Source organism: Dermacentor albipictus, chromosome 2 (assembly GCF_038994185.2).
Source record: "Dermacentor albipictus isolate Rhodes 1998 colony chromosome 2, USDA_Dalb.pri_finalv2, whole genome shotgun sequence".
Taxonomy (NCBI): Eukaryota; Metazoa; Arthropoda; class Arachnida; order Ixodida; family Ixodidae; genus Dermacentor; species Dermacentor albipictus.
The window spans coordinates 201,071,446-201,096,391 of NC_091822.1; the positions used below are offsets into that span (position 1 = coordinate 201,071,446).

The 24,946-nt window shown below is 43.9% G+C and overlaps 1 protein-coding gene and 1 non-coding gene across 10 annotated transcripts in view; one reads left to right on the plus strand and one right to left on the minus strand.

The window, feature by feature from the left end:
- LOC135904556 (selenocysteine lyase-like) overlaps positions 1-24,946 on the plus strand; it is a 138,775-nt gene that overhangs the window by 66,465 nt on the left and 47,364 nt on the right. For all 9 annotated transcript variants that reach the window (XM_065435411.2, XM_065435409.2, XM_065435412.2 and 6 more), the window contains 2 exons: positions 4,845-5,009; positions 16,182-16,279. In XM_065435411.2, the coding sequence (XP_065291483.1) occupies positions 4,845-5,009; positions 16,182-16,279 (263 nt within the window). The remainder of the gene's footprint in view (positions 1-4,844; positions 5,010-16,181; positions 16,280-24,946) is intronic.
- TRNAW-CCA (transfer RNA tryptophan (anticodon CCA)) lies at positions 10,920-10,992 on the minus strand. Its single transcript has one exon. It is a non-coding gene; the product is annotated as a tRNA-Trp (tRNA).

Genomic DNA, 24,946 nt, shown 5'->3' on the forward strand with positions numbered 1-24,946 from the left:
TTTTCATTTCCTCATAGTTCTTGTTCGCAAATTCCAAGAATCCCTTCATTTCTCTAATTTCTTTCCTTAAGTCTCTTTCCAGGCATTCGCGCAGTTCTCTAAATTCATTCTTCAACTCGCGTTTAAGTTCTTCGAAAAGTTTAGATAACTCTTGCTTGCCTGTCATTGCTACCAGAGCGCGGGACAAAACGGAGATAAGCGAACAAGAACGCGAGATAAACAACGGAAACAACAGTAACAGGAATGTGACAGCAATGTGGCATAAACAGGAATGTGGCAGCAGCAGCTACGGCCGAATGTGCATCCCACTATTTAGGAGGGGCATAAAAATCACCAACCTGTACAGGCGGAAAGAAGTGGTTCAGTATGCGTGCACGTAGCCGTAACCGCTGCTGCCAACTGATGCGAACGTGCTTCTTGCAGGGCTTTTAAACCAAGGGGCTTGGGGTCCCGCGCAGGCGCGCTGCGGTAGACGGCAGGCGGCAGACTCGGCCACTGTCAAGATGCTTTTTCTTGGGGCGATAAGCGGCGCAGCCTGGGTAGATGAAGTCTTCTTGCCGGCAGTTCCTTGCAGCTGTGATCTGTACAGGCGGAAAGAAGTGGTTCAGTATGCGTGCACGTAGCCGTAACCGCTGCTGCCAACTGATGCGAACGTGCTTCTTGCAGGGCTTTTAAACCAAGGGGCTTGGGGTCCCGCGCAGGCGCGCTGCGGTAGACGGCAGGCGGCAGACTCGGCCACTGTCAAGATGCTTTTTCTTGGGGCGATAAGCGGCGCAGCCTGGGTAGATGAAGTCTTCTTGCCGGCAGTTCCTTGCAGCTGTGATCTGTACAGGTGGAAAGAAGTGGTTCAGTATGCGTGCACGTAGCCGTAACCGCTGCTGCCAACTGATCCAACTGCCAACTGCCAACTGATATATGTCTGCGCTCTCAAAAATACAGAAAGACCATTTCATTTTTTGCACTGCTGGCATACACATGACACTTGCGTGTTGCCGTGTCTGCTGCACGTGGCCTCCAAGATGAAAGACCTAGTGCAGATATCGTAGCCGCCACGGCGTGCTGCAACAAGCTGTGTTGCCACCGATATGCCCAACCTTCGGGCAGGGCCGACAAGGCATTGCTCCCTTGCGCCCCATAGCTATGTCCCCTGTGGAGCTTCTAGCACGCTAGTGGAAATGAAAGGAGAAGAAAGGTTGCTTCTTGGTCCGACAGCCACGTGTAACTTTGTTTTTGCTTGATTAATTAGAAAAACTTGTGCTGCAGGAGATTCTTGAGGTGGTGCAATAGTGATGTCATTCTAAGATTAGTTAGAAAAGTGTTTCATGGCCCCTTTAAGGGGACAGTAAAACATCAATACTGAGTTACATTGGATTAACTAAATTATGCTTATGGAATACCGGAAACCAACGGGAGGGCAGTTTGACGTGAGGGTTGATTGGTGGGAGGTGGAGGGAGGAGGGTGGATTGACTGCACTGCTGGAGGTCAGTGAACTTTCGTCTCTCTGCAACAGAGAATAAAAGAAGTGGCAGAATATGGTGGTCATGGCAAAAAAAAAAAATATAATGGAATAAATATATAAATAAACAAAAAATAAAGGGAGGAAGGAAAAGAAAAAAACGGAACACTCAGCGACCCAATGAAAATATCCAAGTGCTGCTGCCTATAGCTTGAAATTTCGCATAGCGAATAGATTCTAAAGCTCCCTTTGAAACGTTTATGCCTATTGGTTGCAATGTTTTGAACTTATGGATGAGGTACGATTCTCTGTATTTTCTGTCTCATGCAGAATGGAAATTTCACTGTAGGATGTAGAGTTCATCGTTGAAAAAATATTTACAGCAGAAATCTCAGGTTGGTCTTTAATGTCTAATAACAACACACCTACCTAGTCACTATGCAAGTTCTTAAATCGCCACCTGTCAAACATCCCCACCACCCTCCCATCTTTTGTTCAACACAAAACCCACTCCCCTCAAATTATCGACGGCATTGATGCCAACCAAATCCTTTCCGGCCGTGCTGTTCTAGTCACTTTTGGTGTTTCTGCCCATTACACTAACAAACCCACGAGTGAAGGAATTGAAACCATATTGAAATCCCTTGCAGTCAATCCCTAAGCGCACGCTCCTGAAGTTTACCTGTCCCTCCTTAGGTTAGTTCTCACGCTCAACTATTTCAAATTCTATTCTATTAACTGCCTGCAAACTTTTGGCACTAGCATGGGGGAACACCATTCATTCCCACGTATGCCAACATTTTCATGGTAAAGCTTGAAGCAAACCTGATAAAATCATATCCATTAAAACCCTACACCTACCTGCATTACATATTCATAATATGGGAATACAGCACAACTGCATTAACCAACCTAATTAGCCATTTGAACCACTTTCACCCGAGTATTAAATTTACTGCTCGCCACTCTCCCAGTCAAATCAATTTCCTCAACACGATGGTCTACATAGAAAATGGAAAACTCAGAACAACACTTTACTGGAAGCCAACAACATTTAAAATACAGCAGTCATCACCCGTGACACTGCTAGTGAGGAATTTTCATTGGACGAACGAAATGAATAAGAAGAATCTGCAGTGAAGACAACGATTACATCCACCACCTAAATGACCTTAAAGCAACAGTAGCAGAAAGAAACTATCCACAAGTTCCTCTTGACAGAGCTTATGACGTCACATCAAGATAGGAGAGGCAGTTGGAATTAGCTAAGAAGCAGCCTACACCAGAATCTGAGAGAACATCAGCCTTTATAACAAAATATTCTAATGCCCTCCCATACACAAACAACATCCTACGAAAATACCATCCAATATTACCAAGTAACGAGCGTCTAAGAAAAGCGTTCCCGGTGGTACCAAGGGTGACCTATCACCGCAACTAAAACTTGGAAGACATGTTAGTGCATGCAAAAGTCAGCCCGCATCAGTCCCTCGCAGTGAAAGCATGTTGTTACCCCAGCCGCAAAACCTGCAGGCACCTTCTAAGTGACACTAAAATTAAAAGCACCGCGATTTGTAGACACGAAGTGAAAACTGGCCCTACTTGCACTAGTTCCGATGTGATTTATGTGCTTGAATGTTCCTTCTGTAAGAAACAATATATCGATGAAACAGCATGACAATCAATCAACGTCAGGTTCAACGGACATCGCACGGACTCGGCTAAAAAGCTTCTCAAACCCGTCGCCGAGCATTTTACCAACCAGGTCAAAACTTTGATGAACTTAAACTCTACATCCTACAGTCAAATTTCCCTTTTGCGTGAGACAAAAAATACAGAGAATCATACTTAGCTCATCTATAAGTTCAAGATATTGCAACCAATAGGCATAAACATGTCAAAGGGAGCTTTAGAATCTATTTGTCATGCTAAATTTCAAGCTCTAGGCAGCAGAACTTGGTTATTTTTCATTGGGTTGCTGAGTGTTTCATTTTACCTTTATTTCTTCCCTTTCTTTTTTTTGTTTATTTCAATATTTATTGCATTTTATTATTTGTTCTCACGAGCAAAATTTGTTGCCGCTTCTTTCATTCTTTATTGCAGAGAGACGATACTTCACTGACCTCCAGCAAGGCAGTCAACCCCCTTTCCCCCTATTGTCTAGGCCCCTTACACGAAAAAAGGAACGCGCAGTGACACGTCAACCAGCTGACACACGGCACTACCGCACATTTATCCGCAGACGTTGAATATTATACCTATCTTTTCAATTTTACACCCTCGCCGCTAACACTCCCTCATTCGCTGCCTCACCCACCCATACCCCCTCTCCTCTTTAGAAGAACCTTACGTATATATACTGTGTTGAGGAAAGCATTTGTCGCCTTGAAAAAGACAAGCCCACTTGACGAAACATTGGCTTCTGCTTTTACCTCGTTCTCGTTTAACTAATGGTTTGCACAGGTTGTTTTTAGCCAGGAGAGAGAATTTACAAACTTTGAATTTTATTTTATTGCAATGGCAATTATATGGGCACTCCAGGCGCATTTCTGCCATCGACATCTGCATCGCCATGAGGTTCCGTGTAAAGTCCCAGAGCAATAAAATCATTGCTGTGCGCCATATGCTGTATGTGTGAGTGAAAGCGTGTGAGGGTGAGCCAGTGAACATGGCTCGATCTCGCGTACGCGAGTGAGGAAAGAGGGCTGGAAGCACGCCCCCTCCTATTGTGTGTGATGCACGGGGTTGAGGTGAGGGAAGGAGAGCATTTTTCTGTGCCGGCTGCTGCTTACGGTGTGGCCGTGTGGGCGCCGTATCTTGGAAGTAATCTGCAATGTGGCCAAAGTGTGAGCCCATGCGGGCCTCATCTTCCAAGTTATCTGCAATGTTTGCAGGGTGCGCGTAGTGCCAGTAGCTGCATATGCACTGTGCTCTTGATGTTTCATTCGCTTTGAAGCAAGAAATGCATGAAGGTCAATTTGCTTGCCACTGCTTCCCTGACTCCTCACTCCACCAAGTTTCGACAGCAAGTTTCCACGGTCATCGAGTGAGATGTGGTCATGCTTACCTGTGCGCGTGTGACATCGTGCTTGTTAATTTAGTAAGTGAATGTTTAAAAGTTTATACGGCTGATAACTATCCATACTACTAACTATCTACTAATTTGCTATCGCAATCGGTGCTTCGCCTTTCGGGCGAAACTTAAACTTTTTGGTAACATGATAGAACGGAGACTGAATGAAAACATGCACTTTGAATCTGCTTGCTGTTCTTCACTGTTAACCTCTGGAGATAGTGATCGACTATGGACAGCCTAAATAATCCTCCTGCTTTGTTACTTGGCTATCTGTGACGATGCTTCTTTTACTGCCATCATTGTATTTCTAGCCAGTTGAGACTATTGGGACCCTCCTGAAAGATGTCAACCAGCAAAGAAAGAAAGACAGCCTCCCGGAGGTTCTTTTTCACACGGATGCTGCACAAGCACTTGGCAAAGTGGCTGTGAATGTGGATGTTCTGAAGGTGGACTATTTGACCATTGCAGGGCATAAGGTAGGTGTAACCCACCTTTTGCCTGTACTTCTATGTCTAGGAATTTGGAGCGGAAATTGCATACCACTTCGAAGGGCTTTGTAAATATGAAAGCAGCAAACATAAAATTCAATGTTTCATGCCTGAGGCTGTGAAAGCTGTCATGCCAATGTTTGTTGCCTACTTTTTTATTTTATTGAAATATCTAAGCTTAACCTTTGAGGCACTATGTACACAATGGTGTACACTGAGATAGTGCATAAACTGCTAAAGCATTGATGAAAGCAATGATATTTAAAATGTGTCGTAAATCTTGAAACGCTTCTGATTGGAATGGTGCTGCAAGTTGGATAACATGTGCAATATTCTTGAGTAACACAAGTGAGAAGGAAAACTGATGGGTGTTCTTGCTCAGTGTCAGTATGTTGTTGTATGTAGCAGGTTAACTTCTTGAATTTTTTTTCACAATGTTTTGCACCTGGCATAATATTCAAGTGGCTGGATAGGTGGTTTTGAAGCCTGCTAGACATTAAATAGTTGATGTTCTCATATTTGATGTTTCAGTAGTGAGTTTTCACATGCAGGCCACATTCTTTAAACTCACTAAAGAATGCAAAATTTTAAATATATTTTACAGCTTTATGCTTTTTATAACTCTTAAGATGTAAGAAATGCAGTGAAAGGAAGATTTCAATCAACAGAATTAATTGGTGCGTGAGAGGGTTAAGTATATTTGTACAGTGCCTCTTGTTTAATTGGATTTGGTAGGGCCATACATTCTGACATATGTTGACTTGCAGTGTATCAGGAGCACAGTGCTCTGGGTGCTGTGTTTCTATGTATTTGGCAAAGAATCGTACAAAGAAATGTTATGCTCTAGAAAGACTGAAGGTTGGTTCAATTCCTAATGCAAATTTGTGTCATATATGATAGCACAAAGCATGAGGATAAATTCAACAGCAAGAGAATCGCACCTAATGACAATGGCAGGCAGGACGGTCTGCTCTGGGTGCAGCCGCTGAGCAGCGGCTGTGCCACTTGAGCCTTTGTTTTCTCTGCAGCTTGTAGCTGAATGTTGTGAACATCTGCGCCTAGGGCATGGATTACTTGATGCCATTTTAATATATAATGTCGTAGCTGCTAACTGTGGGCTCAGAGTTCGCAGTGTCTAGTAGCACAATTTCTAGAACGCTTACGGAATGTGACATGTCGAATGGCCTTGTATTGTACTTTTTATTTTTACAGAAATAAATCCTGAAATACTGTCAAAAGTAGGAGCATTGCCCTTTTAGATTATTTCACATTCATTATACAAAATCTACGTTAAGACATAAAAGGGAGTGGCAGAAAAAAAGAGAGAGAGAGAGAGAGAGAGAGAGAGAGAGAGAGAGCCCTTATCCTTTCTCTCCCTCTCTCGGCTTTGAAGCCGAGTGACACCACTAGTCAGGGCTATTGGTTAGAGTCCAACTGTCCCTGTAGAATACGTTTTCAATTAGCTTTTACCATTTTTGTGATGTTCTTCATGGACAGAGACCTCCTTTGGTGCATGGGTAGGTGCAAAATATCTTGTGTAACTGGGAGAATCAATGTGCATCATTCTATGCAGTTCATATTAAAGCAATACTGCAGAAGCATTTGTATTGCTTGCCTCACATGCTGGAATTATTTTTGGAGACCGCTTGCATGCATCTCGCTTGTTCGTTTTTTTACATTGTGTACGCTGCTGTGATCTCTGTAAAAATATGATGAGAATAATTACAATTGTGATGACAAGACTAAATTCTTTGGAATCTCTAGGTTTCAGGGGATCCACGGCTTCTAGTTCCACTAATAATACTCATCATAATATTTTTATATCCACTGCAGGACAAAGGCCTCTTCCAGCGATCTCCAATTACCCGTGTCTTGCGCTAACTGATTTCAAGTTGTGCCTACAAATTTTCTAATTTTATTACACCGCCAGATTCTGTACTGTCCTTGACTGCGCTTCCTTTTCCTTGCACCTATTCTGTTACTAATTGACCACTGGTTATCTGCCCTATGCATTACGTGGCCTGCCCAGCTCCATTTTTTTCACTTAACGTCAATTAGAATGTCAGCTACTCCCGTTTGCTCTCTGATCCACACTGCTCTCTTCTTGTCTTTTAACATTTTTTGCTCCATCGCTTTTTGCACGGTCTGTAACATGTTCTTGAGCTTCTTTGTTTTAAGCTCCAAGTTTCTGCCTCATATGTCAGTACCAATAGAATGCAATAATTGTGTGCTCTTTTTTTTCAAGGGTAGCGGTAAGCCGCCACTCATATTTGGTAATGCCTGCCGAATGTACTCCAACCCATTTGTATTCTTCTGTAAATGTCCTTCTTAGGATGAGGGTCCCCTGCGAGTAATTGACCTTAATGAATGTACTCCTGCACAGACTCTAGAGGCTGACTGGGGATCATGAATTCTTGTTTCCTTGCCAGGCTATTGAACATTACATTTGTCTTCTGGATATTAATCTTCATCTTTATGCTTGCACTTTCTCAGTTAAGGTCCTCAATTATTTGTTGCAATTCATCCCCTGTGTTGCTGAACAAGACAATGTCATCTGCGAACCCAAGGTTGTTGAGTATTAGCCATTGATCCTCACTCCTAAGCCTTCCAAGTATAATAGCTTGAATACTTCTAAGCATGCATTGAATAGCATTGCAGAGATTGTGTTTTCATGTCTGATCCCTTTCTTGATAGATATTTTTCCACTTGTGGAGAATCTTGTGGTTTCACTAATACGGTCTCTTATATTTCCACTTATGCAGTGTGTTGTTTTTATGATTACCTTTAATGCAAGACGGCATTCTGTACCAATTGAAGGCTCACTATTGCATCTGATTTAGCCACCACCTGTGGGCGGCCAAACATGTCCTGAAGGCTGCATGGATGAGAAGCAGCTGTGAAGTGCCAACTTTTGTAAATAGGCTATATGAAACTTCCAGCCAGCACTGCTGGGCACGTCTTAATTTGTCATTGCTGGGAACTGTACATTGATAGTGGGCAGTTCAGTAGAATTCATCCTTAAATGGAATGCCCATTTAAACTTAGTCATTGGCTGCAACTGAGATATGACATGAAGGCATACTCGTATGTGCAGATGTCTGCCTGTCAAAGATTGACGGTGGGGTAGTTCGCACTCTCCGAACCGGAGGGGATGGGGCGACAACAAACCCACCCCGCGTGCGTTTATTGACGGTTCGACTTCTGACCGGCGATAAGGTCCACGCCTGATCGACCGTGAACCAGAGGCATGAGACGGGAGGCGACGTCGTACAACACACACATTCAATTTAATAAAACAAAATCATGCGCGAGACATCCTCGAAAAAAACATGCAAACTTGCAGTAGTGGGTCCTAGCTCGCGGAAGGCGTGCGGGTCACACAACACACGCCCTGACGCCACTCGCGCGACACTAGGCCCACCACGTGGGAGCTATTAACACTCGCGAAATAACAAACAAAATACGCGACAAAAATGGGAAATACACGTGACAATAAACACGGCAAACATTACACTAACAGAACATGCAAAAATCAACACTCGATGGCTAAATAAACGAAAGATTAAACGCGATTGAAAAAATACAGTCCGCCGGAAAGTTTGAGAGCGGCCTGGAACACGAGGCTTATCTGGGGCGTGCTTGCCGTGGTCCCGATCTGAAGAGCGTCGGGCTGCTGCAACCTCGCTGCCGAAGATCCTGACGGACTTGCACCGTCTGTCGCTCGACCGGCGAAGGCTTCGGCCTGGAGATCTCAGCCTGCCGACCACATCTTCAGCTCTCCCCCGGTGCACGACCTCGCTCCTTCGACCTCCAAGCTGCTCTCCCGGCTTGCCGAGCCGCCTCGTTCCTCCGCCGCGCTCCGGCGACCCACGTGATCAACACGTCGGGCGGGTTCGGGGACAATGGGGAGCGCTCTCCCTCATCGCCGTGCAAGCAGCGTTGCAGCTGCGGTGGCAACGTCGGCCCACTCGAGAGGGGCGCGGGCATGCAACTCTGTGACACTGCCTGGCACTTCATGTTAGACCGTCTTTTCCGGTAAAGTTTCCCAGTAAACATTCTAGACCCCCTCTTCTGCACCCACCAACTCATTTCCTCTCAGCAGGACAAGAACTGCCCGATATTAGTGTTTCTCTTTGTTTAAGGACAGAGAAGCTATTTTAGCAGCTTGCAACAAGTTGAGGGAGGCCAGTGTTTCTGTCTGCGAGGATTTCTCTTGTTCAGTTTGTTAAACTCACTGAAGGCTCATTGACTTCGCCAAAAAACAGAACTCACAATTTAAACTAAGATTGGACAAGCTCTTTACTGAAGGAAGTTGCTACATTTACGATACCATTTCTGATTCTGTGGGTAAAAAAAAAAAAAAAAGAAAAGAAACTAAGCATCAGACGAGACAGGGTTTTTCCCCAGCCTAATGTCAGCCTTGGCCATGGCATACAACACGTTCTGATTATGTTAAACACTTATTAACTACCGTAGTGTGAAAAATAAAAACGACGCACTTGAAGCTCTTTTGTCCTCTCTGGATTCCGATATTGTAATCTGGACGGAATCTTGGTTGGACAGCACTATCCTCGGAGATCAGAGGTGTTCCCCGCAGGGTACACCTGCTATCGAAAAGGCAGAAATACGAGGATGAGATGTGTTTTTACTTGTAAAACAAACTATTACTAGCTTTTTGTTTGCTTTTGGTGATACAAGACGTAAATACAACAGATGTCAAATAGCTCTTGGAAATGAGCATTACACGATTGAGTCATTTTATTATCTGCTCAATAATAATTGTTCAACTTTTCGTGTGCTTTCTGCCATTTTATTCAATATATCAAGTGATTATTTCATAATAGGTGGCGATTTCAATTTATCTGTGGTGCAATGGTCAAATAAGTTACCTGTGCTTTCTTCACAGTCATCACTGTGCAATGCACTTTTTAGTCTCATTACTACTTATGGCTGCTTGCAGTTTGTTGATTTACCTACTCGTCACGAAAACACTGCTTCCAAACTTGATCTTTTGTTCACAAATTTTCTTAGTCTGCTTCACTCTGTTCATATACCGTACCCTGTATAAGTGACCACAAATGTGTCATTGTCAAGTCCTAGACCGTATGTAATAGTTACAAGGCCTAGAAAGGTATATTTTTTTTAAAAAGGGAATTACTTCAAAATAATTCATGCACTTGAACGGCATTTTGACAGTTTCTCTATGCTTAGCCTTACGGCTACTGTATCTGAGCTATGGCCGATATTGAAGCAGAAGATCTCGACATTTATTACACAATCCATCCAAGGTTCTTTCCTATAAGCAGAGGCTAAATAAACTGTGGTTTACCACTGAAATTAAAACACTTATAAGTGGAAAAAAGCACTTATACCAGCGTCTCAAACACAGCCCAGAACCACTGATCCTGGTCAGTCTAAAACAGTTGAGCAGTCTAATCAGCTCAAAAAGTTCAGTGGTAAAGAACAGTTTTTTTAAATCTTAGAGTCATGTATCAAAGAGAGTCCCAAACAATTATGGAAACTCGTAAAAACAAACAGCAAAGATGAAGTTGTGATTCCACCTTAATGCTTGAGAATGTAACTTTAACTGACGATGGTGAGAAAGCAAGCTGCTTGAATGATTATTTTATTTCAGTTTTTTTTTGTCGCTCTACGCTCAATCCTGCCCCTACCTGCCTGTATAGATTAAACGAGTTCAATCCCGTGTCAAGCGTTACTATCGATGACTACAAAAGACAAGAAAGGGGGTTAACCGAGGGGCCCGATTTTTATTAGTCATATCATAAGAAGCCAACAAACACTGACACCAAGGACAACATAGGGGAAATTACTTGTGCTTAATAAATGAAATAATGAAACGTTAAATTAATTGAAATTAATGCGGATGAAAAAACAACTTGCCGCAGGTGGGAACTGAACCCACAACCTTCGAATTTGGCGTGCGATGCCCTACCAATTGAGCTACCACGGCGCTGTTTCCCCATCCACTTCCTTGGGTATTTATGTGTCCTAGTAGAACCTTGGGAGTGCTAGCCAGCACCACCACTCACAGACCTTGGTGGCGGACGTGGAATGTCCTTTTTGCCACAGGCGTCACGAGAACGTGATCTTTTTGGGTGAAGGCATAACGAATTACTTAATTAATGGACTTAATGTTACATAACGAGGGTCTCGAATCCGGCTACATTGATGCCTTCAGGTTACATAACGAGGGTCTCGAATCCGGCTACATTGACGCCTTCAGGTTACATAACAGGGTCTCAAATCCGGCTACATTGATGCCTTCAGGTTACATAACGAGGGTCTCGAATCCGGCTATATTGATACCTTCAGGTTTACATAACGAGGGTCTCGAATCCGGCTACATTGATGCCTTCAGGTAGCATATGCGGGTTTACTGACCAGTTGCCTTCACCTAAAAAGATCATGTTCTCGTGACACCTGCGGCAAAAAGGCCGGCCGTTCCACGTCTGCCGTCAAGGTCTGTGAGTGGTGGCGCTGGCTAACACTCCCAGGTTTCTACTAGGACACATAAATACCCAAGAAATTGGATGGGGAAACAGCGCCGCAGTAGCTCAATTGGTAGAGCATCGCACGCGAAATGCGAAGGCTATGGGTTCGGTTTCCACCTGCGGCAAGTTCTTTTTTCATCCACTTTATTTTCCATCAATTTATCATTTCATTATTTCATTTATTAGGCACAAGTAATTTCCCCTATGTTGTCCTTGGTGTCAGTGTTTGTTGGCTTCTTATGATATATCAATGACTACAGTATTATGAACCTTTTCACAAAATTAAAAACAAGCTCTGCACCTGACCCTGACAGTATTCCAAACTATATCCTCAAACCTTACACTGGCATCCTTTCTAAATACTTAACATTACTATTCACAAAGTCCTTGAATGACTGTGAGCTACCTCAGGACTGGAAAGCTGGTAACATTTTTCCCATTCACAAATTAGGCCTACGGGACAAGGTCTTTAACTACAGGCCGATATCCCTAACTAGCGTTGCAAGACGCTCGAACATGTTCTATACACTATTATTTTCTCTCATAGTTTCATGTTAATTTTTAGCATGGTTTTCGCTCTGGTCATTCCTGTGTAACTCAGCTAACAGAATTTACCCACGACATATTCAGTTTATTCGACAAGAGCTTACAGATCAACTGTTTTGACTTGACTTCCAAAAAGCCTTTGACAAAGTACTGCACGATCTTCTTCTCTATAAACTGTTTTTGCTCCATTTGTCGGATAACATTTCTTATTGGCTTCACAACTGCTTTAACTGGTCGTACACAAAGCGTAATAATAAATGGTGTAGAATTATCCATGGCATTCGTTAAATCTGGGGTACCACAGGGATCCATCCTTGGTGTGCCTTTGTTTTTAATTAAATAACATAGGTACCGGTATCAGACATAAAATTAAACTTTACGCCAATGATTGTGTTTTATACAGGGAGTGCACTGATCACTCGGTCCAGTCAGCATTACAAAACGTTTTGGACTTAATTTTATCCTGGTCACAAAGATGGAAGATGCCCTTAAATATAGCAAATGTAAACGTGTCAGGTTCACTTGCAAATGCGTACCACTTCGTACTTTTTTTTCCTTAAACAGCCAATTCATCGGAGAAGTGAACAAAGCCAAGTACTTAGGTGGAACCTTTTCATGAAATCTAACCTGAAATGAACACATTCATAACTTAACACTTAAAGCCGGGCACACTCTTAATTTTAGTAAAAGAAATTTTGAGCATGCACCGCTTACGATAAGGGAATTGCTTTGTTTTACCAATGTCCGCCCTATTCTAGAATATGTGTGTACTATATGGGACCCTTGTAACCAAATACTAATTAACAGAATCGAAGCCATTCAAAATCGTGTGGCATGCTTCGTGACTAGGAAATATTCTATGCCAAGCAGCATTACTGACATTAAATCTAGCCTGAATTGGGACGAGCTCGCCATACGTTGAAAACCTTTTCATGTCACATTCATAAAAAATATTTTACTGAATCGACCAGTTCTCGATAAAGGTAAATACTGCAGCCATCAACTTAACTGTCAAAATGCAATGACCACTCTTTCAAGATAAAAGGATTTTTGGCACGCACATCTACATAACAGCAATCCTTTTTTCCACACACTATCACACTGTGGAATTTGCTGCTCACCATTTGATGATTGCAGTTTAGCCTGTAGATATCTTTCTTTGTTGTGTGTTCTTTTTGATTTTTTTTTCATTTTTCTATTTCTTTTATTTGCTTCCCATGCAAATGTTATCTACTGTTTTTGCTTGCCATAATCAGTGTCTGTTGTGTTCTGGCTTAGCTGCTTACCAGTACCGTTATTGTGTTCCCACTTTTATTGGTTGTGTACCTCTAGGGTAGGTTTCACATTCCCTTTACATGTCTTCACCCGTCATTGAATTGTATAGTTTCTGTGTTTTCTTTCACATGCTAATTTTGCCGACTGAGCTAATTTGTATGCCCTTTTCTTTTTCTCAGTGCTCTCTCATGTGTGGTGCATACTTCGTGTGTTTTCGTTATCCAATTCTGCCTCTACTGTAATGCCCAAATGGGCGAAATATATATATATATATATATATATATATATAAAAACAAATAAATGTTGAACAGTTGTAGCTGTTATGTCTGTTTTATTACCATTTAGGTGTTTCCTATAAAGAGCCCCTCACCATGCTTGGCCATTCTAAACAAACAAGAGTAGAGTATACTTCACGCACTTACAACCCTGTCTGCTAAGTATTGCAGCACCAAGTGGGGCGAAAATAGCTCGGATTTTAGAACAAACACTGCACATTCTCCCTCTCAAGGAAACTGCACTTCCAGCCAGAGAGTCAGCCATAAGCACAAGTGCCTGTTCGCAGTGCAATCTATGTCACTCACCATGACTAATCATCCAGTGCGGAAGGTGCACCGGTGCCACTATAGATGTGCCACAGAGAAAAAAATGGAAGAAGAGGAAAAGGAGGACTGGGATCGGTGCCTCGGTACGTCTCTCGGCTCTTCTGTGGGAGAAGGCAGGGAAGGAATATAGCTTGGAAAAGGTACTAGAGGCAGAGGGTGCAAGTGTCTCTGTTGGCAGCGGCGCTCGCCTCCCAGTGGCATGGTAACAGGACAGTTAATTACTTTTATCGCCTCTAATAATGAACTGATTTGAAAAATTATTTTGGCAGAACACCCCTTAATGGTGTTTTAGAACTGCCAGTGCGAAACCAAGATTTGCAATCAGGCCTGGTGAGTGGCCCTTTAAGGATATGAGGTCTTTCCAAAAAGCTCATGCGGTGAGTCAGCAGTAAAATGGGAGTGGGATTAGTCGGCAATGCTCTCTTGCTCTCTGCACTTGAAGGGCACACTTGACCTCTAGTACAAGTCAGACTGCTGTATGACAAGGAAGAATTTTATGTGTGCACTTTGTGTAGCTCATTTTATGCGAAGCATATTACGAGGGCTCAACCCAGCTCCTCAGGCGCGGCGGTGACCATGAAATCACGTGACACCGTGACGTCTCGACAGAGGAGAAGTGGCTTTGGCTCAACTCTTGCAAGACGGGCTGGGTGGGAATCGAACCAGGGTCTCCGGAGTGTGGGACGGAGACGCTACCACTGAGCCACGAGTACAACGCTTCAAAGCGGTACAAAAGCGCCTCTAGTGAATGCGGTGTTGCCTTAGAAACGCGCTGTTTCTAAGGCGTGCGTCTCTTGCTCAGGCGCACATTTCGTTGCCGCGCCGAACGCTGCTTTGCTCGACGCTCACCGCGTCCAATGCGGGGCGCGTAGTCGCTGCCCTGTAGCCCATTGTCTTACACCCCTTGGCGGGTCGACGGGAACGCTGTCGCGTTCCACTCTTGAAGGCGAAGAAGTAATGCATGAGTTGTTTCTTCGTCTAGCCGAACCAAATATAGCCAAGCAACAGCAGTTCACCAGGCTAAACAGTGGTTCAACAACTAAAATAAAGGCTAGTATGCTTCGCATCCTGGGCTTAACCTTACCTAAGCCACAGCCATTTTTTTAGTCTTTGTTGGAACTGAGATTTATAAACTGATGGAACAATGGTACAATATCAAATTTCTTCCAAAATTGGCCAAGAATGGTTCAGAAGCTTATCAAATGTTGCAAAAGGCCTATGGAAAGGATGCCCTAGCGAAAAGGACTGTGTTCAAGTGGGTCCAGCGTTTTTGGCAAGGCTGCGAAGGTCCCAAGAATGATGCAAGATCAGGATGCCTCTGCATCTCATTGTGTTATCTTGGGCTCAGTGACTGCCGAACAACTGTCGAAATGATAGCAGAAGCACTTGGTTTGGAAAAGTGATCCATTCACCGGATTTGACTGAAATTTTGTAACTGAATTAGGTTTGCGTCAAGGTGGTCAAAAGTTGCTATAAAAATTATGTTGCATTAATTGGAAAATTTCAAATGACAGCAATGAATTCTTGCAAAAGGACATCACTGGCGATGAAATTTCGATTTACGGATGTGTCATTGAGCTGAAGTTGCAGAACAAAGAATGAAAGATGAGCCAAGGCTGAAAAGGCGCAGAACAACAAAGCAACAATCAGTCATGTTGATCGTGTTTCACTGCCATGGTACTGTGCACTTCAAATTCGTACTTGAAAGTTGAACAGTTGGCTCAACTTTCCATGTGAAGGTCCTGAAGCGACTGAAAGATAGTGTGCGCCATGTGCGACCAGATTTGTTGAAAAAAGGGAATTATGCCCTCTACGACATTTTTGTTTGCCAAATGGAGACTAGTTCTAGTTCTCTGAGGGTGGCAATTTGTGGGTGATGTGACGTTAATTCAAAAGAAAACGTAATTGCGGCTGAAGCTCCTGACTGAACACTTCCAAGGGTGCTTCCTGCAATGGAAGAGGTGGAACCAGTGTATTGTGTCTAATGGGGAGTATTTTGAAGCTGACCATGCACATTGATGTATTTGAAATTTTTTTAAATTAAAATTTTTTAGCCATATCGCACATAGTTTGGAGACAGACCTTGTATACCATATGTACATAGAGCTAGCTCATCATGAATTGCAATTCTCGGCAACCTGTGTGACCTTTATGATGCCTCTGCTACACTTTGCCAGATTTAAGGGGTTCTGTTTGGCACCTCGTTGCATTTTTCTTTTGCCCAGTTCTATGGACCTAGAACAGGAGCCCTGTACTTTCGAGACTCTAAGCCGCTGTATCCACTCCTATTTGGTGCAGGACAGGAAGGTGGTCTCAGGCCAGGGTGAGTGCGCCTTCGCATATTGCTTGATCACATCTTGTATATGCATTCAGCATCCGATTTTTCGGACTCCTTAGGGGCCGCGAAAACGTCCCAGAAATCGGTCAGCCCGAAAATAAATTGGCTGCGGCTTAGCTCAGCTAACCCAGGATATGCAAAGCGAAAGCTTGATTTAGCCTGGTTAAGTCTTGGTTTTACTTGGTTAACCTTTGATTTAGCTGTAATTATTATACTTAGGTATACAATCATTGTTAAGCCAATTATGACGGCTGTGCTTAGGGCGGTGGCTAGACATGACTGTGATTAGGCTTCGGTAGACATGCATTGTTCGACAGTGCGACGCCTGTTGTGCCACAGGGAAAGCGCAAGTGCTACACATGCAAAGAGATGCCGCGAACTTGCGCAGCGTCGAAGCACAAATGGACATGGCGCGAGCACAGTCCCTACATTGATCTCAACGGTGCGACGCCTGTTGCATTCTAGACCCTCCCCACTGAAGCAGCTTGCCGAGCGATATTCGCGGGCTGGTCAGACGCTGCTTGATAACGACTGCTCAAAGCCTTAGCTCTTAGCCAGGTGCATGGCGAGCCATTTGGTCAGGCAGTGACCCAGCTGCAGAGAGCCCATGTGCCAAGTTGGCGGCAGTGGTGGTGAAGCTAGGTGCGTCGAGTCACATGATGCATTGCCAAGGCTACGGCGTAGCTGTGGTCAAATGAAGGTCAAATTTGCGGTGACGGTGAACCTGGCTTGACGAAGTTAGTAAAGCTTTCCACATTAAAAATGAATGCATGCCTTTCACTGCACCCGAGGGCTTAAATTTATTTATTTATTTAATTGAAATACCCTCGGGGGCCCAAAAGGTATTACAAAGGGGGTGGGTAAACTGTGTTCATACAGTTGTAATAATGGAAACAACATTGTTATATGTGAAATAGAATGGACGTCAGACTCTGGAGTTTTGCAAGATGCATAGCGCCACCTGCTGGTGCGAAGAGGCAGTAATTGAGTAGTGTGAAGTCCCACTCCCATGCTAGGTTGCTTATGGAGCTAGCGACTGCCCGACTCCCATGCTAGGTTGCCTATGGAGCTAGCGACTGCCCGACTCCCATGCTAGGTTGCCTATGGGGCTAGCGACTGCGAAACAACGATTTAACTAGATTTTGGTCCATATTGCGAGTGTTTTGTGCATTTATTACCCAGAGAGAGAGAGCTATGAATTTCTACGCTAGTCAGACGCGCCGCCAAACTGCCATAAGCGCTTGCTGTCTCACTCCTTCAGACTGATGGCAAAAACGACGGCAACCGCGATAGCTCCGCGCGCTACGAAGAAACGCCACAATCGATGCTACTGTTGTGTTGTAAATTGCCATGAACGTGAAGGACGGAATAACAGCGTTCAGTTTTACCAATTTCCATCGCGATCGTATGAAGGGGAAAGGCGAGAGCGCTGGATACAGGCCGTTCAACCTGTTGGGTAATCGGATTACTTGCATTCCCCACAACACAGCGGCTCGCATGAGAAAGTGCGACAATTTTGTTTTTTCTGTAATTGTGCTGCGTAGCCCTGACGGAGGACCGTGGTAACTAAGTGAAAACTCAAGAATCTGGAGCCGCCACTTCGTTGGTAACAGAAAAAACAACGTTGCGAACCATCCTGCTTATGTGTCATCGATATCTCCACCTTTTAACAGACGGCCACCTCCGCTTGACTCAACAAGTGGAACGGAGAGATTTTGCAGGTCAGCTTAACGAAACATTTTGGTTCGTTTATGAATTCGAAATCCTGTTCTAGAGCATTGTTGTATCGCGAGCTCATTTCTACTTTCGATATTTTGTATGTCCTGCACCGTTACAACAAGCACGCTTCGCAATGTGCTGAACCTGCTCGACTGCGTTTTTCAAATGTGAGCAATAAAGTTGCTGTAGGAGCGCTGGATGAGTAATTGCGAAGTAACGCATGTGTGTAGAGAAAAAAAAAATGTTGCCTTTATTTACATATATTTGTACGCGCTTGTTGCTCAAAGCGTCTGCGCAAAGTTCAAATTACGGTACTGAGCGATGCTGTAGCTCCTGCGAAAAGAAAGATGCAGTGCTTAGGCAGTGTAGGAAGCGTACTTTCGTTATGATCGCACGCTGTTTGCTGCGTTGGAAAACGTTTTCAGTTTGCTGCCCTGGAAAAGGCCATGAAAGGATTTACTCTCTGTAAATAATTGCTAGACAAAACATTACAATAAAATACATAAAGATATACGAGATACTTACCGTATTTACTCGATTCTAAGCACCCCCTCTTTTTCATTATCGCGATGACCAAAGTGAGGGGGGGTGCTTAGATTCGAAAATCTAGAATGACCCCCCTCCCTCTTTTCGCTGCGACATCACGACGAGATGGGTGCGAGAAATAACATTTTATTTTGCAAACATCCAAAAGAAAAATCGTTGAAGACAGTGAATCCGCCGTTTGTGTCGGATGCTCAGTCACTATCACTGCCGCTCACGAGTCCGCGCGGCTCTGCAGTCCGGCTGTGCGGCAAGATCGCGTCGCAGATGCCGTTCCACCTCAGGACTCCGATGGCTCCTGCTAGATGACAGAGCGAGCAAGCGCGCTTGGCGGCCTTGGCTGCGCGCTCTTCCTAACAAATAGGGGGTGCTTAAATTAGCATGCAAACTTTTTTTCCCAATTGTTTCGCGAAAATAACGGGGGGTGCTTAGAATCAAGGGGTGCTTAGAATCGCGAAAATACGGTAAGTCTTGTGTTCAGGACATATTCAATATGAACCAACTTGAAATGCTTAGATTTTTATGCTGATATGCCTGTAGACAAACCTGATGCTCTCTGTACTTGCGAGTTGCAGCACGCCGAAATAACACCTGAGACTTTATGTTGTACATGTACTTCGCCCCGCTGAGCTTCCTTTCCAAAGCATGGATGGGCTGAAGACGCTTTCCAGGTCCTTGATTTTTACGAAACCATGCCTCAACACAAACGAAAGAGAAGGGTTCATTGTGGCCTATGCACCTTCGCTTGCGGACAGCTGTCCTTGCACTACTCAGTTAGCGCCAAGGCTGCGATGGGGGCACTGGTGACGGGTTTTTCCGCAGTGCCGCCTGGGCAGTGTCTGAGGTCTATAGAAAACTAATAATTAACTGAGCAGGTTATTCTAACAGGTCAATAACAGAGGCCTTCAATGACGATACCATAAGCGACACTATTGTACAGTCGCCCAAATCTTTAACTGGTGTGCGGGAGCGGCGACTTTTCCGTGCGTCAGCGCCGTTTGACGGGGCGAGGCTGGAAACAGTCTGAGGCTAAGCGCATGCGGACAAAGCGCACTCAGCTGGGCCCATCGTCTACTAGGCTGTTTCCAGCCTCACCGCATCATACGGCGCTGACGCCCGGAAAAGTCGCCGCTCCCGCACACCAGTTAAAGATTTGGGCGACTGTACATGCATAACAGGAAATGGAATTAACAAATAGCAGCATAGGTTATTCCAAGAAGTGCTCAATGACGGCGGCTTTGAATAACTGTGCATCTTCAATGCTGGCGTTGGTGCTGGGAAGGTGGTTCCATTCTGAAACAGGTTAGTATGGCAAAAAGGAATGGCGACTTTACACTGGTGATCAGTGTGGGATGACAAATATGATGGTTGTGATAAAAGTTTGTGTTTCAATGACTGGTTTAAGAAAAAAATTTTATGAAAGAGACAAAAATGTTATATTTTTCTTCTTAAGAGCAAGTTAGGAAGGCCAAGATTATATTTCATCAGTGAAACACTGGCAATACTGGAATAGTTTGATGAAATAAAGTGAGCTGAACGATTCTGAACAGATTTTATTGTATCTACAAGGCTACACAAGCCCAGATCCCAAACAACAGATGCATACTTGAGTTTAGATCTAATCTGCGTTTGATATAGTAATGATTTTAACTGGCTTGGTGCTTCAGAGAAATTGCGGTGTAGGTATCTTAGTGCACAATTAGCATTGTTAATGATATCATGAATGTGAGTATGCGATGAGAGGTCATTTGTTACGTGCACAGTAAGATACTTATACGAGGTTACATGCTCTAGTAATGTGCCGTCAATTTTATGAGCAAGGAATTCAGCGAGTATAGAATGGTGAGAGAACGTCATACTCTTACATATATTAGTATTTAGAGTCGTGAACTATTTCCTACACCAGTTCGAAATATTGTCTAAGTGAGACTAGAAGACAGAGTAGTCAGATTCGTTAGTTATTTCACGGTAAACAACACAGTCGTCAGCAAAGAACTTTATATTGGAAGTAACTGTGTGAACGGTCATTTATTCAGGGTGTCTACCAACCAGGAAAACTGGGAAAACTTGGGGAATTTGTGCTTTTATCAGGAAAAATTACCTGGACTTTTATTGAAAGAGAACGAAAGTCGCGGTAATGCTGGCTCGAGTAACGAAAAGGAATCGCTACGAATCATCTTTGACGCCAAGTCGTCGGCTGGAGGTGTTGCCAGTGTACAGTCAACGACTGACTTTCTGGACGGCCGATAGTTCGGACGGCGTCGTGGCTCCACCACGCACCCCATAGAGCCTATGTATAAGAATGTCTGAAATTTCGGGTGCAAGAACCCTTCGCCATCTAATTTTCCAAACTTCTTGCTGTGACTGCAGGTCCGAAACGGCATTAATCAAAGCCACCACCGCTATTTTGATTACCTGGCCGCCTTGAACGGCGCTCTCGCACGCAGATCCGCTGACAGCCGTAGCAACCACCTCGACAATGCTAAGCCTAGCTGCTGTGACTTTCGCTGTTAAGCTTCTTGTCATTCCGTGCCATGTTTTTCATTGAAAGAATTCGCCGCTGTGAGCAATGGCACCGACTCCGCCTTTGGGCTTCGAAGCTCGGAAAGCACAGTGCGTTGCATAATGCCGGTTCACAAAAGTCAGCTTTGCCTAAGTACAGCAGTATTACGTGGTGAAGCGTAAGCGAAAGTATTGTGGTGAAGCATAACAAGCATGGGAGGAGGCAATTGTCATGGGAAACAGTTTGTATTCCTTAATTATACATGCTTGCACATGGCATCTCCTGTCACAGTGTGAGCACCAGTATGCCTAATAAGTGTACTGGCAGGCCTTCAGAGCTTTTTCGAATGTTCCTTTGGCAATTTGAGCCCTTTGGGGCATTACAAAAGGCATTATTTTTTCCGACTGCCTGATTTTTCGGACGTTTTCGGGGCCCCTAGGGAGTCTGAAATATTGGATGATGACTGTACAACTGACCAAGAGGATGTTTCAAGTGGTTCGTTGGGCGAACGCGCGTCGGAAGGAGGACGAGAGCAGAAAGGACCTATGCACTGAGGAATAAGCGGGAAAGGAAGCCTGCCGCCGCGTTTTTGAAGGAACTTGAGCTCAAAAACAAAGCGTTGGCTGATGCCGAGATGCAGGTGTCCCTAATACAAACCAAAATAAACTTTTTAAAGCAGTAAAACGCAGCACTGAGGTGTTGTGCACTGGCTGTGAGAGTATGTCAGGACAGTTGAGGTTACCAGCTGTTGAGAGAGAACCTCACTTGTGACAAAGTTTGGGTCTCACACCAATGAGCTTGCTCAAATCAGTTGATAGGAATAGCTCATCTTTGAAAATATTTGCTTCTTTATGCATGTCCTTTTTTCATAGTTGGGAAATGTTCAACATTGGGTTTTACCATGTTTTTTTCGAAGGTATATTTTTTTGCTGTGCATTTTACTAACCCCTCCCGTCTGAATGTCCTTTCTGTTCTGTTCTGTGTTTCTGTTTCTTTCCGTTCTGTGATGTTCTGAATAACCCCTTCGTTTTGAATGAAATGAGCACTACTCCTTACTATTCAAATTCCAAAATCAAGAAAGGGGCTGACAGATGGAATAGCATACTGTGATATAAAGTTTGTAAACAGGGATAAGGTGCCTCAGAAAGGCTGGCCAACGTTTCGATAGGAGGACCTATCTTTGTCAAAGGCGGCCTCATCAACCTCGGCATGTTAGTTTTAAAGGGTCAGTGCAATGACGTCACGTGCGTTCGTCATCGGTGGTGGCTGGTTATAAAGGGAGAGACTTCAGAGGTAATGAGCGCTGTCGCCCGACATCTGTGAGCGCCGTACCCAAGACGAGGGGTCAAGAGCAGGGGAGTGGGAAGGCGGGGAGAAAAGAAAAAAAAAGAAAAGGAGAGAGAAAAAAAGGGGGAGGGCTCCAAGAGGGGAAAAAGAGGGGGGAGAAAGAAGAAAAAAAAGAGGAAGGGGGGCATGGGAGGGCATTGGGGAAGCAAGAGGTTAGGGAGCATTCAGAGGTGTCGTTGGCATGCCGCATGTTTTTGTGGCATTAGAAGAGCCAGTTAGGTGGTCAGTGCGCAAGTAACACAACAGGCAAAAAAAGAAAAAAACCTGAGTTGAAAGTGTGACTTTAATAGCATAGCAGCTATATGACGAGTAATTTTGAAGTAGTTAAGGTGGCGGCAAGGAGTCTAGGATGCAATGTATGGCGCATCTGGAAGGCAGCAGCATGGTCTTTCAAGGGCTGTTAGCCTCAGTAGCTCAACGTAGGTGTCGTTACGACAGTATACAGAAATGGCGATACCCTGGTGTGTCTCAGGCGCCAAAAAAGGTTTAATGACGTCTGGGACTTCTGAATGTGTTGGTGAGGGTGTTTCAGAAAACATAATAGAAAACAGACAAAAAACAAGAGAAATAGGAGGGGGGAAACCGAAATGAATAAAAATAGGAGGGTGAGGTGCGCAGAAGTGGGCAGGGGGCGATGTACATGGGAAAAGGGGGTCGTACAGTTGATATAAACATAAAAACATAAAAGTATATTAAATTGAGTAGTAGGCAGGAAATATTTTCGAAATGGAGGAATAGGTGAGGTTAAGGAATTAAAGTTAGCTGGTGGCATAATGTGTTTGTGTCTTGGTTGATGATATGAGAATTTCAGATATAAGTTACTGCTTTTAAAGGTTCTAAGTGGCCATGTGCCAAATTAATTCCCGTCGGGTGTAGGCAGTTAAACTTGTGTATGAGGTAGGAGTACGTATATTTCCTTTCGCGAGGTAAACGGGAATTTGTTTGTCTTATATAGAGCCTTGCTTTGTTAAATATATGGCCATGTTCATTAAAGTGGCTGGCTACTGCTTTAGGTAAATTGTGTTTTGTGTTCGCGCGGTGACCATTGAGTGGTGCATGAATTTGTTGTCCAGTCTCACCTATGTATTGTTTACTACAAGTGGCCTACGTAGCAAGGCCACTTGTAGTAAACTATGTAGGCCTTGCTACGTGGGCCTACGTAGTCTACAAGTAGACTACGTTGCTTGATGTGCAGGTGAAAGCTGAAGTTACCTTGTGTGCGTAATTTGACACTGTACTTTTCACTGTAGTAGTAGATTGAATATATTTGCATGTAGAGCACCTGGGGCGGTTACAGGGACCGGTTCCCAGCTTCATCTTTGTTCTTAGTTTGGCATGCACAAGAATAATCTTTAAAATTTGTGTTGTGTCTGTAGGCTACTCTGGGTGGTTCAGGAAAGATCTTAAGTTTCTGGTTGCTGGTGAGTATTGGGTAGTATTTACTGAGGATGTTATTCACATTTGGGAGTGCGTTTGAGAATTTAGTAGTAAGAAGAGGCGTTGTTGTTCTTGTTATCCTCGGGCGGGGCTTGAGGACCTTGGCTCGATCAAGTTTGGTTGCAGTGGTGTAGGCTTTATGAAGGTTACTGTTTGGGTGGTTCCTGTTTGATAGGGTTTCTTTAAGGTGATCGAGTCTATCTATGTAGTCTTGGTTTTCCATGCAAATGCGATGTAGTTGTGTGGCTTGGCCTTTAAATGCAGTTTAGCAGGATACGTTGTTGGGCAAGTTGGTTCATTGTATTTGGAAAGATTGGATACGCTTTGTAGAACCGAGATGCCTCGTTTGCAATGTCTGGGGTGGTGGCTCATATATTATAGGTACTGTTGTTTGTCGAAAGGTTTCCTAAACAGCGTTGTCTTTAGTGCCCCATTTTCAATGTATATTGTTGTGTCCAGAAAGTCTATGCGCTCAGTTGAGGATTCTGACGTGAATTTTATTTTTGGATGAAAAAAGTTTAGAAATGCTACATATTTATCTAGGCTGTCGTGACCATGTCCCCATATTATGAATATGTCGTCTATGTATCGTAGGTATGTGTGGGGCTTGTCAGTGCAGTGTGATAGGAAATCTGTTTCTAGAATCCCCATATATATGTTCATGTAGGTAGGGGCAAAAGGCGTACCCATGCTTGTACCACGTATCTGTAGGTAGTAACTCTCCTCAAATTCGAAGTAGTTATGTGTTAAAACTAATTCAAGGCGAGACAAGTAGGCTTCAGTAGAGTGTTGTGCATTATGTTTAGACAGCGTTTGTTTTATCGAAAATAAACCATCAGGGATTGGTATGTTGTGTACAGGGCCGTGACGTCTAGTGTTGCGAGAATTATGTTCTGGGGTAGTGAGCTTTTAGTACTAATGTCCCCTATAATTCTCAGCAGGTGGGGCGTATCTTGTACAAATGACGGAAGTCCTTTTGGCAAGTCACCAAGGAAGTGGTTAAGGAATGTGGAGATGCTCTCTGTCGGGGTGTTGTTGTTTGATACTATCGGGCGACCTGGGATAATAGCGGTGTATAGTTCAGTGGATGGAATTTTATGAAT